The sequence below is a fragment of the Gracilinanus agilis genome, chromosome 2 (assembly GCF_016433145.1).
Source record: "Gracilinanus agilis isolate LMUSP501 chromosome 2, AgileGrace, whole genome shotgun sequence".
NCBI lineage: Eukaryota > Metazoa > Chordata > Mammalia > Didelphimorphia > Didelphidae > Gracilinanus > Gracilinanus agilis.
In genome coordinates, this window is record NC_058131.1 from 716,549,065 (window position 1) to 716,569,847 (window position 20,783).

The 20,783-nt window shown below is 39.1% G+C and overlaps 1 protein-coding gene across 1 annotated transcript in view; it reads right to left on the reverse strand.

The window, feature by feature from the left end:
• Positions 1-20,783, reverse strand: part of PRKG1 (protein kinase cGMP-dependent 1) — a 1,248,761-nt gene that overhangs the window by 350,081 nt on the left and 877,897 nt on the right. Inside the window, exon 9 of the mRNA XM_044660333.1 lies at positions 2,594-2,657. Within this exon, the coding sequence (XP_044516268.1) occupies positions 2,594-2,657 (64 nt within the window). The remainder of the gene's footprint in view (positions 1-2,593; positions 2,658-20,783) is intronic.

Here is a 20,783-nt window from a genome sequence, read left to right on the forward strand (position 1 = left end):
ATATATCTAAATATTAAAGCTCAATGAACCCCAAATTTCCACTAACACATATCAATATATACAATCAATCCTCAAGAAGATCCAGGAGACAGAGAGAGACAGATATATATATATATATATATATACATACATATATATACATATACACACATACATATGTGTGTATAACACATATATACACATACATATATACATACTCTATATAATACAGAATATACATACATATATGTGCATATATAAAAATCATAGAAATACAAATATTATACACACACATATATAGCTTATGTACTTTTTTTTTTTAAGGAAGAAAATTCTATTATTGTACAAAGGCCATCAATGGCTACCATCATGGACTTTGACTATTCCTTGCAATTTTCCCAAGTTATCGCACTGCTCACAGACTCTTCCTTTAGCCCAGCGGTTCCCAAACTTTTCTGGCCTCCTGCCCCCTTTCCAGAAAATATATTACTTAACCCGCTGGAAATTAATTTAAAAAAATTTTAATAGCAATTAATAGGAAAGATAAATGCACCTATGGCCATCACCACTACCCTGGATCGCTGAAGCACCCACCAGGGGGCGGTGGCGCGCACTTTGGGAATCACTGCTTTGGACGATAACAAAGTCCCATTTCTCATCGTGATTAATCATTAACCTCAAGTTGGAAATTTTCATATCATGTGAAGTATATTAATTCACGTAGTTTCCACTTGGTCTATTTCTCTTTCCTACTTTTTGTGCTAAAAACAAATGTGTGGATATCTAATTCGATAGAGTCCATCTTGGCACAGTCAGTAAGCACGGTGGCTTTTGCAATTCACCCATAAATTAAGCCACCTTCTGATTAGGGGAGGGATGGTTAGCCACAAGCATGGAGGACTTTTCTTTTCTCAGGCTGATTTGTAGAACTCTCAGCAGTGGCGGTTTGCTTTCCAGTGTGACACTTATCTCCGCATTCATCAAAGAACCCCAAGCTCCTACAGAGCCTTCATTTCCTGGCCAGATATATTTATACTTTGCTGCAACTGGATGCAAACATAGACATTTCACAACCTCCTGGGCTTTTAACAGACAAAGCAAAACAATGGTGGTGAAAAGCAAAACTATATTAACAAACATCCCAGGTGGAAGGGCCAGGTCTTAACAGCAAACACCCAAGCAGTCCTTTTTCCTCCAGAATATTTGACGGTAGTTTCCAAGGCAATGCATGAGAAGCTGTGATACACCCGGGGGCTGAGGAAGGATGGTGATATGAACTGGGGGAATTGGGGAGGAACCAAAATCAGACACAGAATGAAAATTTAGAGATGAGAAATCTTGGCCTTTTCCTGATTCTTTAAACCCCCTACCTTCCATCTTAGAATCAACATTAAGTATTGATTCCAGGGCAGAAGAGTGGGAAGGGCCGGGCCATTAGGATGAAGTGACTAGCCCAGGGCCACACATCTAATAAGGGTCTGAGTCCAGATTTGACTTTTTATTGATTTTTTCTTGGAAGTTCTAGAGTTCACTCTTTGGAAAAGATGATGAACTGGTTTCAGTTTCATAAGTGAAATGAGTGTTGGAAAGCTGTCTGAATAACTGGCCTTATAAATGTATGGGAAGAAAAGCATCCTATTTGGAGTCAGAAGATCTGGGTTCAAATCCCAGATCTGCCTATATTTTATTATTTTTTAGATTTTACATATTTTATATTATCTATATTCATATACTATGAACATATTTATCATTGATGTGTTTTAATATCAAATATTATATTTTCTTAGTGGCCTTACTTACTTAATCTTTCTGAGCCTCAATTTCCTTATTGATTATATTTGGGAGCTGGTCTCAGTGGCATTGATAGGTCTTCTATCTCTGACTTTTAAAATCCTCATTTAGCCTTAGGAAACATAAAGAAAATCATATCCCTATAAGCTCTAAATTCATGAATTTGTAAGCCTATGATGCTAAGTAGGCATCCTTACCAGGAATCACAGCCTGGGAAATGAGGCTCCATACTTTGAAGGTGTCAGAGGCAGCCTTCCTCCAGGTCCTCCCACCTTTGAGGTACCTCTATAAAAACTATGGCTGTTGTTGGAATTGAATGGAACTGGTCATGGTGCTTTGAATGTAGGTCTGAGACAATAAGCTGTTTAGCTAATATTGCCCCAAGTTTTCCTATTTGGGAGAAGTAATCCCAGGACCCCTTCCTCTACCAGCACCTCTTCTCCATCTAGAAAGAGGATTTACAGTGAGATTTTGGCCACTTTACTCTCCACGACTCACAGAATCACATTATTTCACAGTTGGAAGGCCCTCAGAGGCCACCACCTAAAAACTCAAGTCAGTTACATGACATATTGTGAAAGGTGAGCTACCCCCATCCCACCTCCCTTCTTGGTTAATTGGAAGAATCCAACCACACATAAACATTAGCTGTCTCCAGCATTTGCTTCATTTGAAGATAAAGTGGGGCGAGTGCTAAAACTTTCCAAGCAAAACTGAAGGTCTATTTCCAATTAGTCAAAGCACCTTTCCTCCAAGAATTCAGAAAGAATAAAGCCCTTAGGGTTGAAAGGCATCCAAGAAAGCCCAAGGTTCAGAACATTACCTCTTCCAGAACATCAGCCAGCTTGCTTAGAATTTCTTCAGGGAGGCTCTGGAACGTGGGAACACTGAAAGACAAAAAGGAAGGCAATGGTTAATAGCCACCCTTCCCTTTATTTGAGAAAAGAAGTCACAGTCCATTTGAAAGAAAGAAAGAAAAACAAACCATTTGGGGATATATTTCTTTGAAGTTCATGGGAGACCTTCCCAGTTTTCTCTTCCATAAAATGAGGACAATTACTGTTATCCATGTTCTTAATACCTCTCTCATTTCTGTGTTCTGATACTGATGATACCGAGGTACAGCCCCCTCACCACCTCATACCTAGATTACCTCAATTGTCTCCAATTTGGTCTTTCTATCAAAAGTTGTATTCCCCTCTCCCATTCTGGCCCATCCTTCACTCTGCAATCAAAGGAATCTTCCTAATATGTTGCCTCTGCCCCCCTCCACTAAATAAACTTCAGTGGCTCCCTATCTCTTTTAATATTAAGTATATAAAACTCTGTATTTGGCAATCAAAACTTTCCATAACCTGCCTGACCTCCCCTTCCATTTCCAATCTTCTTACACCCTACACTGTCCCTCTGTCGTCTTCGATCCAGTGATACCAACCTCCTTATTCATCCTTTTAGAAGAAGACATGGCCATCTCCTGATTCCCCATTTATTCTCTGGCTACTGGCCCCCCATTTCTGGCATCCTTTCCCTCTTCATTTCCCAAGCTTCCTTTCAGTCCTAGCTAAAGTTCCAGTTTCTTCAGGAAACCTTTCCCCAACCCCTCTTAATGTTCATCCCTCCACTTTGTAGATCATTTCTAATTTATCCTGTATATAGCATATTTGTATATAGTTGTTTACATGCTGTCTCTCCCATTAGATGGTGAGAGCAGGAGTAGTCTTTGATCTTTTTCTGCATTGCTTGCATTTACCCAGCACACAGCAGAGACATTAGAAATGTCTTTTGATTGACTGATCTAAAAGTTTTGGTTGGAAAAAAGCATTTTGTAAACTTTAAATACACTTATAGAACTATGGGATATTTGGACTTTCTTTTTCCCAAAGGATTTCTATTATAAATTTCAATACCCTTATTTGTTTGACTTATTTTTTACATAAGCAATGGGGCTTAGTAGATAGAAAGTTAGCCTTTGAGCAAAAAAGAACCAAGTTCAAATTCTACCTCTGACATACACTGACCACAAGATCCTGGACAAGTTAACCTCTTATTCTGGCAGGCATCTCTCTAAGAAGTATCAGAGAAAGTGAGGATTCACATCGATAGAGTTTTCTTAAACATGATTTCTTCATACCAATTAAATGACAGATCCCAGGCCTTTTCCTATCACTATTGTAGAAGTATTCAAGCATAATTTTGTTTTTCCAATATACTTTATTGTTGTTATTACTGTTATTATTATTATTTCTAATATGACCTATTTTTAAAAAAAAAACTTATTGACTCCAAAAATGGGATATAGATGGAGAAAGGACACATGCTAAGGATAATACTTTCAGGTTGGAGAGGATAGAGGACTGGACTGGAAAGGTCACCCATCAGTGACCAGAGAACCTGAATTTCAATCTTGGACCTGCCCCTTGCTCCCTATGTGACCTTGGGTAAACTACTTCCCAGAGGCTCAGTTTCCTCATCCATAAAATGAGACAAGTCCTTTTGAATATGAACTCCATGATCATTTTTTTGATTTGATATTAATTAATTTGATTTGATATTAATTAAAAATTAATAAATCACCTGGTTGAATGGGTGATTAAAAGGACAAACCTAAAGATACCAGCATACTTGAGTAAATAGTCAAATGGAAAGAAATGGCAGGCAGGAGTGGAGGAAGACCAAATTTTGACTTCTCTGATAAGTGCCATGTTGATAGCACTTTAATGTTTATGATGTGAGGAAGGTCCTAGTCACTGTCTCCATTTTGTATATGAGGAAATAGACTGAGAGACCTGCCTGCCCTGGTTTGTCTATACTCCCACTGGTATTCATTGAGGAATCTGGGCACTGAGCCCAAAGTCTCCCTGACTCCCAGACCAGCATTCCTCCACCATGCTGCACCTCCTCCATAAGCCAGAGCTCTTGATTTCACCGCATTTTGATGTTTTAATAAGTTGAACCTCTCATATATCATGACTTTTCTTTTAGAATCACAATAAATTTCTGGTGAGATGTATGCCAAGATGCGCCTAAAGGAAATCGAGGCTTCTTATTTTAAACTGACAAACCCAAATCTTCCATTATGTGGCCACCAGAGTCTATAACACTTAAGCTAATACCTATTAACAGAAATTCAGGTTTTTTTTTTCTTCCTGGTGCCATAGTTCATCCAGAGCCATGCCTACAATCAGATTTATTCTTTCCATCCAAGGGGGAGGCAGGTTTTAATTATCAAAGTCAAGAGAGTTATTGCGGTGAAGTTGGATGTTGAAAATGTGTTCCTTTCTTGTCTCTTTAATGAGCTTTATTCCAAATCTCCTTTTTTTTCCTGAGATGTAAGAGGAATTTGAGCCCCAGCATGTCTCTGTGGAGATTTGTTGAAAATGCTAACCTACTGCAACATTTTCCTCATTTCAGTGAAACTGGATCTCACCCAAGATGGGGAATTTATACTCTGCAAGTAACCCTTCCCTTTGGTCCATAGCATGCACAATGAATCCAGTACAAACACAGAGTCATCTTTTCTTCCTCCAGGATGCTAAATTACCCATAATAAAACTGATATTTACTGGATCTCATCCTGTGCTAAATGAAAACAAAAACATTAGGCACATTTTAAATCAGTGATTCCCAAAGTGGACACTAGCACCCCCTGGCGGGTGCTGCAGTGATCGGGGAGGGGGTGATGATGGTCACAGGTGCATTTATCTTTCCTATTAATTGCTATTAAAATTAAAAAAAAATAATTTCCAGGGGGCAAAGTAATATTTTTTTCTGGAAAGGGGGTGGTAGGCCAAAAAAGTTTGGGAACCACTGTTTTAAATAGTGCCTTATAATACTTAGCAGCATTTATCTATTTAATATATTTTATTAATAAAGGTTCTTAATTAGAATCCGTTTTCCAAGTGTTACTTTATCTAAGAAACATGATTAGAAATTGTTGAAAAACTAAGAAAAGTTAATGACAAATGACTATGACAGTATTTGAAGTTCTTTCTGCTTTGATGTTTGAGGGATCCATTGGGGTAGGTGCCTCACACAGGGCAGGGAAGTTAACCTAGCTGAAGCAAGAGCTCTGGGCTGAAAGTGTCATTAATATCTAAAATGTACTGAGCTCTGATTTTGACCTATCACCTTCTTCAGTGTTTTATATTTGGGGTTCTTTTCAGATGGTGATCAATGAACTCTCTGTGCTGATTCTGGCCTCTGGTTCTAATAGCTCCAAGAAGATTTATTTATAATTTCTTGAAATACTGTAAACAGGCTCTGAGTCCTCTGGGATGTACAATGACTGACGAATGGGGAATAGGGTGGAGAGTAGCTCTATTTCTTTCTCTCTTTTTTTTTTCAACCCTTACCTTCTGTCTTGGAATCAATATTGTGTATTGATTCCAAGGCATAAGCATGGTAAGGGGTAGGCAATGGGGTTAAGTGACTTGCTCAGAGTATCTGAGGCCAGATTTGAACCTAGGACGTCTCTCTGGATCTGCTTTTTTAAACATTTAAACATTTTTAAAAACATTTATTAATATTTATTTTTTAGAAAAGTTAACATGGTTACATAATTCATGTTCCTACTTTCCCCTTCACTTCCCCCCCCCCCAAGCTTGCCCACCCTTGGTCAATGTGTATTTTCACTGGTTTTAACATGTGTCATTGATCAAGACCTATTTCCGAATTGTTGATAGTTGCATTGGTGTGGTACTTTCAAGTCTACATGCCCAATCATATCCGCCTCAACCCACGTGTTCAAGCAGTTGCTTTTCTTATATGTTTCCTCTCCTGCAGTCCTTCCTCTGAATGTGGGTAGCGTCTTTACCATAAATCCCTCAGAATTTTCCTGGGTCATTGCATTGCTGCCAGTACAGAAGTCCATTACATTCGATTTTACCACAGTGTATCAGTCTCTGTGTACAATGTTCTCCTGGTTCTGCTCCTTTCACTCTGCATCAGTTCCTGGAGGTCTCTCCAGTTTGCCTGGAACTCCTCCAGTTTATTATTCCTTTTAGCACAATAGTATTTCATCACCCGCATATACCACAGTTTGTTCAGCCATTCCCCAATTGAAGGACATCCCCTCATTTTCCAGTTTTTTGCCACCACAAAAAGCACAGCTATAAATATTTTCATACAAGTCTGTTTATCTATGATCTTTTTGGGGTACAAACCCAACAATGGTATGGCTGGATCAAAGGGCAGGCAGTCTTTTATAGCCCTTTGAGCATGATTCCAAATTGCCAGCCAGAATGGTTGGATCAGTTCACAACTCCACCAGCAATGCATTAATGTCTCTGTTTTGCCACATCCCCTCCAGCATTCATTACTCTCCCCTTCTTTCATTTTAGCCAATCTGCTAGGTGTGAGGTGATACCTCAGAGTTGTTTTGATTTGCATTTCTCTAATTATTAGAGATTTAGAGCACTTTCTCATGTGCTTATTGATGCTTTTGATTTCTTTATCTGAAAATGGTCTATTCATGTCTCTTGCCCATTTATCAATTGGGGAATGTATTGCCATAATCTCTTAATGAGTCTTTCTGTCCTTCATTTTTTATGGCCTCCACCCAGTCCTCCATACCCCTGACAGATTAGTCTTTCCACATAACAATTTGGCTTGAGTCTCTCCTCTGACCCAAATCCTTTAATAGAGAGCCACTGAAATAATGATACATGAGCTCCCTATTTCACAAGGTTATTGTAAAAATAAAAGTACTTTTAAAAACTTTAGAATGCTCTCAAAAGCAAAGGCATCTTTATTACCAAATAAAATCCAACTTTCTTAGACTTGTATCTAGAAATCCCCAAACACCTTGCCTACATTCCTGGCACACGGCATAAGGCACAACTTCCTTTTCCTGACATGTCTTTGGACATGGAAAGACCTAGAAGGAATAGTCAAGGATGTGGCAGCTATTGGCTTTATGGCACTAATTAATCACTGTCTCACCCTGTAGGGTTGGTTCTCTGTGCCCAAGACCTAAGGCAATCTGCGGTATAGCCTGGCACACAAGATTTCCCCAGGAACATTCAACACACAAGGAACGATAAACATGAAAATTAAAGGAAGACCAGGCCAGAGATACTTTTAGTGCTTTAAGATGTTACGATTCTGTACCTGGGGCAGCCAAGTGGCAAAGTGGCTAGAATGACAGGCCTGGAGTTAGAAAGACTCATCTTGAGTTCAAAGCTGGCTTCAGACTCTTAGTAGCTTAGCTGTGTGATCCTGGGCAAGTCACTTAACCCTGTTTGCCTCCCTTTCCTCATCTGTAAAATGAGCTAGAGAAGGGAATGGCAAACCACTTCAGTATCTTTGCCAAGAAAACACCATATGGGGTCATAAAAAGTTGGATATGCCTGAATAATGACTGAACAACAGCCTGACTACTTTGCCAAACTGTTACCAATATACACCGAGAAGAGATTCCAGAGTTCAAGAGAATCCTCTGCCCACCCAACAGCTCTCACTTTCTTTCACTAAGTAGGATGCAAGTGTCTCATTGAGAAAAAATAACCTTCCTCAAAAGCAAGAGAAGTAGGAAGCAGATAGACACTTACAGGGGAATTTCTAGCTTAAAAGTCATGAACAGTTTTCAAAATTGTTTTGATAATTTAAGAACCTAATGCCTATGAATTATTCTAAAGATATAAACATAAAATATCTGAAAATATTGTAGAATCAGATTTATAAGGAAGATTCATTCTTAAACAGCCATGCAAATTCACTGGATGACCTCACATCAAAGAAAGAGAAAACAAAGAAGAAAAGGAGAAAGGAAGAAGAAATAAAAAAAAAAAACTGGAGAATTTAAAGGAGAAGAAAAGGGAACAAGGGTGAAATAAAAAGGAGGATGGAGAGGAGAGGAAAAAAGGTTTGGAGGTTTTGGCAAGCCAGGTTAAAATACTGGCTCTACTCTTTGTTAGCAAGTGAATTTGCCCAAGTCATTTTTATGAGTCTGAACTTTCCCAAACATAAAAGGAACAGGCTGGTCTCAATGATTTCTAAGTTTCCTTACAGCCCAAATCCTGTATTCCTGTGATCCTAAAGGACGTAAATGGATACAAATTGTGCAGAAAACTTTAGGAAGAGTGAATAATAGCTCCAAAGTGCCAAGGAGATCCCCAGAGAGAACAATCAATTGGTAGACAGCTCAATAAAATGTCTGTTGACTTAATTCCAAGAAGAATGGTATAGGAATAAATAAGAAGTAGCAACTAAAGAAAATGACAGCTTGCAGGCTCCCCTGAAGGAGTCGACTTCATCAGGTTCATGTTGGCCTTGATCACTTCTGATGTCTCAGCCAACATTCATACATCAAATTCCATCGCACACCTGGGAGGGCCCTCCGTGGCCACCCAGCCTACAAATCCCTCAAAATAAAATTCCCTCCGCATAAAATTGACAAATAGTCATCCAAGCTTAGCTTTAGGAGATCTTCTAATAAGGAGGGGAGCCTGCCGCCATCTGAGGTGATTCTTTATCTTTTTGATAGCTCTCATAATCATTAGGATTTTCTTTTCTATTAGTCTTTCTATCAGTCTATCTGTTTGCCTATCATCACAATGCAGCAACGATGCCTCTGTGTTTCTCCAACCTGACTAACCTTGATCTGGGAAGGTACAGAGTTAGAGAATCTTCCTCCCAGAGTCAGAGACTTATAGCAAGAAGGGACATTAATGATTCTTTAGCCAAATCTCCTCATTCTTTCCGAGAAGGGCAATGATTTGCCTAAGATCACACAGGTACCAGTAGCAGAAGGGAGATCAAATGCTTGTGACTGGGTTATTAAAATATAGAGGCTGCAGAAAAGCTGCTATTTACTTTTGAAATTTTTCTTTTCTTTTAAGCCACATTTATTTTTATACATTATGTCTAAAGCACTTTAAAGATAATTGTTTTTCCATTTATTATTATTGTTCATTCATTTCAGCCATGTCCAACTCTGTGACCCTAGTTAGGGTTTTATTGGCAAAGATAAAGGAAAGGTTTGTTATTTCCTTTTCCAGCTCATTTTACAGATGGGGAAATGGAGGCAAATAGGGTTAAGTGACTTGTCCAGGATCCCATAGCTAGTAAGTATCTGAGGCAAAATTTGAACTCAAGAAGGTGAATCTTTCTGAATCCAGTCCTGGCTCTCTACCCACTGTGCCACCTAGCTATCCTTTTTTTTTTTTTACATTGGCATATCATCTCAATTTCTAAATATAAGCTGCTCCTCACTCCTTGAGTTACCTGGAAGCGAAGAATTAGTGACAGCCCCCTGAGATGTGAAATGGGTAGATGGGGGCCATTCTCAGGCATCAAGGTAAGAGAAGGGAAATACTCTCCCCAAGTCATCCAGGGCTTCCCTATCAGGGATGCTTCTTGTGAGAATTACATATCTAGAACTCTTGAAGCCTCCTGTTTTTGCCCTGGCTATTTCCAAAAGCAGAACCAAAGTCATTTCTGACGATCTAGTTCAATGGACACAAAGGAAGCATAAGTCTCTGGTTCTCTTTATGGTGTCACCCCTGAAACTCATGATGCTCACACTCCACAATTCCCCCAGTCTAGAGTTGCATCCTGCTCCCATTGGCTGCTCTGTCCATCTTTCAAAAGCCTCTGGTCTGAAGCAATGAAATCCAACCTGACCCAGCCAGGCCTTGGAGCAGCAATCAAATTATCTCTGATTTCAGAAGGTCAGAGAAAAGCTAATGAAATAAATGTTTAATGATTCCAATGGAGATCACCACACTATGGTCAGAAGGAGCTTCCAATCACTCCCTCCCTTCCTTATTAGCTTCTTCCTTGCCTTACTGAGTGCCCTCAGCAAGTTCTCCTTTCCCACACCTTCTGGGACTATCCTGAGCCCAGAAAAGAAAGATTATGAGGCTCCACTTTTTTGAGCTTGGAGAGACCAAAGAGATTCTCTCAATCTAACTCCCTCTTTCTACAGATAAGGAAAATAAAGTCCTAAATAAGGAGAGCCCTTGTGGCAGCATTGACTAAAAGGCTGGTCTTTGAGTCAAAAAGAGATGGGTGCATGTCTCGATTCAGACACTTTCTGGCTGGGGAAATAGGGACAAATTTCAGCCTCAGATTCTTTATCTGTCAAATGAGAATAAAAATCTTGTCATTCCTACATTACTGAAATCAGAGCTATCTCAAAAAACCTGAATGAAGTCATTAATCAATGAATTAATCCATTCATTCTTTCATTGTCTACTGTTTAGCCTCTTCAGATAAGTTCTTTTTGGGGGAACATATATTTTAAAAATGCTTAGCAACTTAACCAGCCACGGGTTCTAATTTTGGATCGTTCCCGTGTGTAGGGAAAACATTTTTTTACAGAACCTTTTAATTTAAAAACAAACAGAAATATACCTTCCTTTCTATCTTCCATCTTCCCTTTCCCTGAAGCACATTGGTTATTCCCAAACATAAGTCTGAGTGGTTCATTTGGATTAAAGCATTCTGTCACAAAAATCAAATTCACATTTGGGAAGGGACAGAGATTAAAGCATCATCATCCCCTTGATATCTTAGTGGAAAACAAGTTTATCAGATTGGCTAGATGTCATTTGCAAATTTACTGGCTGTTCCAGTTGGGGGATTTTTGTGCAATTAGCTAAGAAAATAAGGGTGAAATTGATATGGATACACCTAAGAATAAATTTCCTTCTTGATGCTGACTGATTATTAATATACATAATAACAGAAGCGGTATTTTATAATGAATTCATTGTTGGTTGAAAAAACACAGGTTGCCTTTGATCGCTCCCTATTAGTAGGTAAAGAACGAATGCATTTTTATTTTTCCCATTTCACAGCTCACAGTGTTCCACAACAGATGCCTTTCTTTCTCTCCACTGTTATTACACATTCAGGGTTTTTAAAAGAATTATTATAATTACAGATTTGAAAGAGACATCAGGCAAGACTGTCTCAAATGTTTATTCTTCAGAACTTGTCAGTATCTTAAATGGAAATGCTCTCATTTGTCGTAATGCATCCCATTGACCCTTGCACATGAGCAGCCAAGAGCTAGGATCTGAATGATCTAGCTCTAAAGTCACCAAACAAAACATAGAACCCTAGGGCTTTCTGGCTAGGGAAGAGTCTTTAGAGCTCAGCTTTCCAACCTTCTCATTTTATAGCTGGGGAAGTTAGTGACCAGAGAGGAGGATTTGTTCCCTACTGGAAAGTTTGCTCCTTGTGAATAGGGATTATTTTTTGTATTTATATCCCCTGGAAATTAGTATAAAATAGGGACCACATGAATAATTGCTGATTATCCATGATATCCTAGATTTTGAAACAGATAGCCTCAGAGTCAATTTGGTCCAATATCATACTTTTATTAATGAGAAGATTGAGGCTCAGAGAGATTCCTCTGGTTACCCAACCAGGAATGTTTTAGGCAAGATTTGAACCCAATCGATCTTAACCACAGGGCCAACACTACAGCCATAGGCCATGCTGCCTCTAAGGTCCAAAGTCATGTGGGTAGTAACACAATCCAGGTTTTTATTCTCACATAATTTACCCCTTCACTTCCTGATTGAGTCATATTCATGTTGTGCCTTCTTGACCATCGAAGTATAACAACGATCCCCTTTGGACCACGAACCCTCAGCTCTCTCAATAGATACCCAATGAAACTCACACACAGGATCAGAGAGTCATAAGATTCATAGTGTTAAGAGTTCATAGAGGCCAACTTGTGTGTCCTCTTCATTAAATAAGGAAGAAAAGTGAGATATAGAGAGGAGAGTTCAAGTCAGGTAGGTGGTGCAGAGGAGAGCTAGAATGCTGGCTCTGGAATCAAGAAAACATGAATTGAAATCCAGTCCCACAAACTTAATAAATTTATGATTCTCAGTAAGTCACTTAATCTTAGCCTGTCTCATTTTCCTCATGTGTAAAATATATTATAAATAGCATTTGCCTTCCAGGGCTACTATGAGGATCAAATTAAATAATATTCATAAAGTGCTCTGCAAACCTTAAAACACTATGGAAATGCCAGTGATACTGAAGATGATGATGATGAGGAGGAGGATGATAATGATGTTCATAGATCATAAGAGGAGTGGAGCTGGGACAGGAACTCCCACTCTCCAAATATTAATACTGGGCTTTTTCTTTATCATTAGATAGCCTTCAATATTCCTTTGTCTTTTATATTTGACTTCACTTGGGTTATTATTCTGTCTAGCAGATGCACTCAACATTTTGCTATATCAGCACAAATGAGATGTTTCTGAGTTTGATGTAACAGTGAAATGTTGTGAACTGAAATGTTGTGAACTGAAAGTGCAGACAGGAAGATCTCAGTTTGAATTCTACCTCTGCTACTCATTGCCTTGTGATCAAGGGCAAGTCACTCAATCTCTCTGAGCCTCCATTTCTTCATATGTAATATGGGAATCATTTCACCTACCTTGGAGAGTTACTACAAAGTTCAAAGAGGATGATGGATATAAAAGACTGTTGACTTTAAAATAATAGGCAAGGGGCAGCTGGGTAGCTCAGTGGATTGAGAGCCAGGCCTAGAGACAAGGGTCCTGGGTTCAAATCTGGCCCCAGACACTTCCTAGCTGTGTGACCTTGGACAAGTCACTTGACCCCCATTGCATACCCTTACCACTCTTCCACCAAGGAGCCAAAACACAGACGTTAAGGGTCTAAAAACAAACAAACAAATAAATTAATGAAGATAATAAAATAAAATAATAGGCAAATACAAGCTACTCTCAAATGGGCAAAAGTCATGACAATGGAAAAATACAAAGGTTCAAGAGCAGTCCAAAGCCTTTAGAATTTTTTTTTTATTGAAGAAGATATAGCTCTAACTGAAAAATGCTAGGTTAGGTTGATCTTTGTCCCTAAACCTGTTATTCTATTCCTCCTTTAGCAGTATGTCCTTCTATGCTTTTCAGTATTTTGAGTTGGGAGGGGCACCATTTTTACTATGTCACTAAAGGCATCTTCATTTGGCAGCTAGTGGGACATGTAGAGTTTTGTCCAAAAGAAATTCAAGGTGTGGGGAGAATTCATTCCCCTATTACTATTCCTCTGAGAAATATCACATTTGCTTGAGTTCCCAAACCTTTATATGTTCTCCATTCCTTACATATAGAAATGAGGTCTCAAATCATATTATGTGGCAATCTTTAGAAATTTTCAGTCCCAATAAGAGTTTTATATACTTTTTAATTTTATATTTTAAATTTATTATTTACTTATATTTGTCATTATATTTTATACATTTATAGGTTACATATCTACAAATAGACATATTGTATATGTATACATACATGCATACATATATAATTTCCTCAGGCAGGAGTGAGGTTTCAATCTATGTGGATAAATCTTGTTTGTTAGAACCTGACAGAGGGTGGAATAGTAAACCAGAATTTGTTTAAACCAGAATTTAAACCAGAATTTTGTTTAAAAAGCAAAAACAAAACCTGAAGGTTGTAGTGACACACTGGCAGGTTTCTAGTGTCTGTAAATGTGATGTCAGGAAAGGAATCCTGAGTCAGCCAATCTTGCCAATAATTGTGAAACTACAAAAAAAGAAACCATTCTTACAAAGGAAGGAAGGAAGGAAGGAAGGAAGGAAAGAAGGAAGGAAGGAAGGAAAGAAAGAAAGTCCTAGTCTTTGTGTTCCTGACTTGTCCTAGGACCATCGCAGTGTCCACTTTCTTCTCAGCCCTATTTTCATCCAGTCTTCTGAGAATACTGGGTTCATCAGCTTGATCCCAAATCCCAATGTGTTGGCAAGAATCTTGGCCCAGGATCAGTTTGTGAATTCTGATGAATTGTGATGGTTCTTGACACATAAGCACTAGAGCTCAAAACTCTTTGCTAGAAGTTATGAAGTTCCTTTCTACTCATCTATTATCACCCTGTCAAGGGAAGGAGAAGAGTGAATGGCCTTGACCCTGAGCAGGAGGAAAATTGAGCTTTCTTTACTGGCAATAACTGGCACTTTCCACTTTCTTTGATGCATAATATGGGCTTTGCAAAACCAAATAAACAGACCTGAACAAATAGGTACAGCTCAGTTACAGGGTTGGAATGCAGCAGTTTTACCTGCAATGTCCCCACGGTTTAAACATGGCATTACAATGCTAGCTGTTAATCACTGCTCCTTGGGGGCAATATCTTCATTTTAGAATCATTTATTTTTAGGGGGCAATTGAGTGGCTCAGTGGATTGAGAGTCAGGCCTAGAGACAGGATGTCATAGATTTAAAACTGGCCTCAGACACTTCCCAGCTGTGTGACCCTGGGCAAGTCACTTGGCCCCATTGCCTACCCTTACCACTCTTCTGCCTTGGAGCCAATTGACTCCAAGTCGGAAGGTAAGGGTTTTAAAAAAAAAAGAATCATTGATTTTTAGAGCTAGGAGGTTTGTTAGGGGATAATTAAGCCACTCCTTCAATTTTACCAATGAAGAAACTGAGGCACAGAGCAGGGGAAAGACTAGCTTGCAGTCATGCAATTTAGTGGACTGAAAAACACTTTATAGGAGTTAGCTAGATGGCTCAGTGAATTGAAAATCATGCCTTAAGACAGAAGATCCCAGGTTCAAATCTAACTTGAGACACTTCCTAGCTGTATGACCCTGGGCAAGTCATTTAAACCCCATTTCTTAGCTTAACTGCCCTTCTTCTGCCTTGGGACCAATACATAGTATTGCTTATAAGATGGAAGGTGAGGTGTTTGGGGGATTTTTTTTTAAACATTTCATGTGAAAAAGCTCTGGGTTTTTTGTGGTCTCCAAAATAAATTTGAATCAAAAGTGCCACATGGCAGTCCCCCAAATTAATTCTTCTGAAGGTACATTAAGAAAGGGATAATGTCCCGTCCTGCTCTAATTACAAATGGAGTATCAGCAGCAGTATTGGGGGGCTGGGTGTTAAGAGATACACAAGCAAAAGAACTGGAAGTTGAGGGGACATCCATCAGTGGAGGAATGACTGAACAAGCTGTAGTATATGACTGTGATGGGATACGATAGTGCTGTAAGAAATGATGAAGAGCTACATGAACTGACAGGGAGTGAAATGAGCAGAACCAGGAGAATCGTGTACACAGTGACGGCAAGACGATGCTATGGTCAACTGTGAAAGACTTAGCAATTCTCAGCAATAAAAGGATCTGGGAAAATTCTGAAGGACTTATGAGAAAGAATGCTGCCCACGTCCACAGAAAGAAGGCTGGCAGTCGGGATGCAGATCAAAGCGTATGATTTGTGGTTTTATTTGGGGGTTTTCGGTTTTACATGAATATTATTTTATAACAATAATCAATATGAAAGTATGATTTACATGATAATAAATGCATAACCTAGATCAAATTGCGTATCATCTCTGAGTGGGGGAAATGATGGAAGGAGGGAGAGACTCTGGATCTTATAATCTCAGAAGGAGTATGTTGACCATTGTTATTACATGTAATTGGGAAAATAAAGTCATCGTTTCATAAAAAAAGAAAAAGAGAAGACACACACAGGCTTCTGAAAGGTCTGGAAGTGTGTATCCAAAGAGTGAGGGTATTCGAATGCCTGTCACAAAAATGTCACTTAAAGGGACTGAAGATATTTGGTCTGGACAAGAATCAGAAGGGGCATGTCTTCAAGCATCTGAAGACTGTAATGTGCCAAGGCAGACAGCAGGGAGATGGAATGTCCTGTGAAAACAACAGCCAGTTTGGCTGGGCTGTGCAGCGCGTGGATGGGGTGTTGTGTAAAAAGTTTAGAAATACATATTGCAGCCATGTAGTGAAAGGTTTTAAATTTCCAATCGAGAAGTTTATATTTGACCCCAGAGATAATAGGGAGCCATAAAGGTTCAGTGCGGCGCTTAGAGTCTGTGAAATAAACTTAGCATCAAAGAATTTTAGAATGAAAAAGAACCTCAGAGGTTTCAGTCATTGAAAGTCATTACTGGTAACCTTCGTCTCTGACAACAATTGACACAGCTACAGAATCCCGAGACATCTCTTTGCTTCGATAATATTAAAGCCGAACACAATTTCAAAACCATTTTAAGAAGGGAAATTTCTTTTTGGCAGAAGCCTAAGTTAAGAGAAAGGAAAACTCAAAAATATAATTACATTTCACTCTTCTGATCTAAAATGTCCAAAGATTGTGATAAAAGACTATTTAAGGACAGGTTGTGTTTACAAACTGGCATAGTTACTCGACATTGGCATGGAATCCTAATTCATTCCCTGCCTTCCTAAAAATATAGATGGTGATACACCAGAGGGCCGAAGACACGTTGGTGAACCCCAAGTCTGCTTCCCATAATCAGATGTAATGTGATTAGACACCCCAGTTTGGTTTGCAGATGCCTGGTTTTTATTACACAGCTCGATGGTTTGGTTTTGTCAATGCAATAAAAATCTGTGTGTGTGTGTGTGTGTGTGTGTGTGTGTGTGTGTGTGTGTGTGTGTTTCCTTGATGCTGTTTTCTCAGAGACTCATTATAAAAGGCGGTACCTTGTAAAGAATCTCATTTTTAATCCACTGAGCAGGCAATTCTAGTCAGGCTGTATTGGGAGGAAGAAAATGCTATGTGACAGGTATGAACCCTTCAATACAAATCATGTGTATTTTTGTTCTGTTGATCCACTGGGGAGTAATGATATTATATGGCAAAGAACTTTGAAGGCTGATCACATCCCAGAAAAAAAAAAGATACTGTTTTGCTCAGCAATGCAGGACAAATTCAGGGGCCATCTAGCAATTATTCAATGACCAAACTTTGAGTAATGAGGAGACAAAGGCATAACAGCCCCTGCCCTGCCCTCAAGGATCCTCTACTCAAGTGGGTGTAGGCAGATGACAATTATCCAAAGTATAAGTAATTAACTTCACATGATATAACTCAAATACAGATGGAAAACAATGAGAAGCAGTTCTAGTCATTATTTTGCAATAATAGGTATATTGATGGGCAACTAGATGGAGCAGATGAACACTCATCTTCCTGAGTTCACATCCAGCCTCAAACACTGAACTAGTTGTGTGACCCTGGCCAAGTCACTTAAGCCTATTTGCCTTAGTTTCCTCAGCTGTAAAATGAGCTGGAGAAGGAAATGGCAAACCACTGGAGTAGTTTTGCTAAGAAAACCCCAAATTGGGTCATGCAGAGCTGGACACAACTGAAATGACTGAACAACTATAATAAATAGGAACATCTGAGTAGGGCGCAGTATATGTTGGTCTAGAACACAAAGAAAACCAAGATAGATGTGTGTGCCAATGCACAGTTGTAGATTAGAGAAAAGAGACTTCTGGGAAATGGAGAAGAGTGGAAGTCTCTTTTGGGTTTGTGACCCTACAGATGAAGAAGAGCCAACCCGGGATCAATCTGGAGAAAGCTAGGACGAGAAGCAGATAGCAAGAGTGAGACTGAAGGCTAGATTTTGGAAAGGAGCTAGTAGGGGATCAGCTGTGGTCATGAGACTCAGGACCTATGGAGGAGCGCATGTAAGATGCTGAGCCCATCTATATCTTCGTACATGTAGTGAGAGAGGAATGTGACTTCCAAAAAATGTTCAAAGGGAATCTGGCTCACATTATTTCTTGTTATTGAATATTCATTTCTGTTTTCAGTAAATGCTATTTCTTGCCAGGCTCTACTAAGGCAGTGTTTACTTATATTTAGAAAGGTTAAGTTCTAGACTGACAAATAAAAATCTAATCTCTACCCCACCCCACTATTCTTCACAGAGGCACATTTCTCTGAAAACAATATCCTGGGGGGGGGAACTAAAAGCAATCTTCAGACATGACTCCAGGTAATAGAGAGGAACATTATCTGACCCAGCTCACAAACTTGGTGATCCAATGATCAGGGTAAGGCAGGCTTTCAGGAGGTCTTGGGGGCACTGAAGAAAATCAAGATACAAAGAATAAGCTGGAGTTGTTATACTCCATTCTATTAATGGAATAACAAAGATAATCTTCCAGAAGGAAGGAAAGGGAGAGGTGTTTACTGTGCTATCTCAGGCATAAGAAAGTTCTAAACACTAAGAGATCTACCATGAAAGAAGGGGCAAGACAAAACCATATTGCAAAGCCTTAGATTGTCAAGCCCAACATGGGAGGGGAGGGACTAAGTATGAATGAGGTCAGGTCTGTGGGGTAGGTAAAAGATTTCTGCTGTCCGTGCATCCATTATTTTCTTAACTGCACTTACCAGGATCTCACTCATTCCTTTATTTGAGATTTCACTATTTGAATGAACACAGTGGGGTCTAGACAGTTCCTACACCCGAGGCCGCATTAATTTATACATTCCTTGTCATTGTGGGAAATAATAAGAGCACATATTTACATAGCACTTTCTGTTTTGAAATGTGATTCTTTGCCACCATTTTCTCCTGAGTAAGTAGCTATAGGTATTGTTATTCCCATTTAACAGAGGAGGAAACTCCAGCCTAATAACATTAAGTTTCAGAGGCAGGATCTGATTGACAAGAAGAGTGTTACAATGGAAAGAGTTCTAGGATTGGAGCCAGAGGCCCCATATTTAAGTCATGGTCTTGTACCTTACTATTGACATGACCTTGGGACAAGTTATTTAAATGATCTGATTCTCAGTTTCCTGATCTGTAAAAAGGAGGATTTGGAAAAAATGGCTTCAGAAGTCCCATTCCACTCAAAGTCTATGATCTAATGATGATGGGCTCAGATCTTCCTGGCTCCAATCCAATATTCTCTCAACTAGATTACATTGCTTCTTAGGGAGAAAAGGACATTCATGGAAAGGGGGCATAACTAAAATAATTCTGATAAAAATGTAGGAGTGAATGTAGAGTACCCAAGGAGAGATATTGCCTCCATATTGTTCCACTTGCCCGATACTCTTCCACTCATTCATAGTATACTTTTTAGTCTCATGTATTTGTTCCTGCTATCTCCTATGCCTAGAATGACCACCCTTCCCCTTTTTTTAAAAATTTTTTTTAAACCCTTAACTTCTGTGTATTGACTTATAGGTGGAAGAGTGGTAAGGGTAGGCAATGGGGGTCAAGTGACTTGCCCAGGGTCACACAGCTGGGAAGTGTCTGAGGCCGGATTTGAACCTAGGACCTCCCGTCTCTAGGCCTGGCTCACAATCCACTGAGCTATCCAGCTGCCCCCCTTCCCCTTTTTTGACCATGGAGTTCTTATTGATCCCTAAAAGGGCCACTGAGAAAGTGCATTGTCCAGAAGGTCTTCTCAGAGATTCTCCTGGTCCTCCCAGACCTCACATAACATTTAGAGTTGAATCTCTGGATGCACTTATCCAGTAATGTGCTCTATGACCATTTCCCAGGCTTGTGCCTTAGCCTCTAGTAAGTAATGACACCCTTGAGGACAGGCACCACTCTCATTTAGATACTTTATCCCCAAGAGCTTAGAATATTAACATTTCGTGAATGAATAAATAAAAAGACATTCCATAGGTCTAAGTGACTGCATGTCATTGACCTTTAAGAAGTTTAACTGAAAAAAACCAGTGGAGTTGCTTGTCAGCTATGGGAGAAGGAAAGGAAACAGCATGACTCTGTAACCTCGGAAAATTTATGTGTGGATTTTTTACTGGAATAAAATTAAGAAAATTTAAATAAATAAACAAATAAAATTGATTAACGAAATTTTTTTTTAAAAAAAGGTATCAAAGATGAAAAGGGAGACCTCACCTCTAATGAAGAGGAAATTAAGGCAATCATTAAAAACTATTTTGCCCAATTATATAGCAATAAATATAACAATTTAGGAGATATGGACAAAAATTTACAAAAATATAAACTGCCTAGATTAACAGCAGAAGAAATAGAATACCTAAATAATCCCATATCAGAAATAGAAATTGAACAAGCCATCAAAGAACTCCCTAAGAAAAAATCGCCAGGGCCTGATGGATTCACAAGTGAATTCTATCAGACATTCAAAGAGCAACTAATCCCAATACTATACAAATTATTTGATATGATAAGCAAAGAAGGAGTCCTACCAAATTCCTTTTATGAC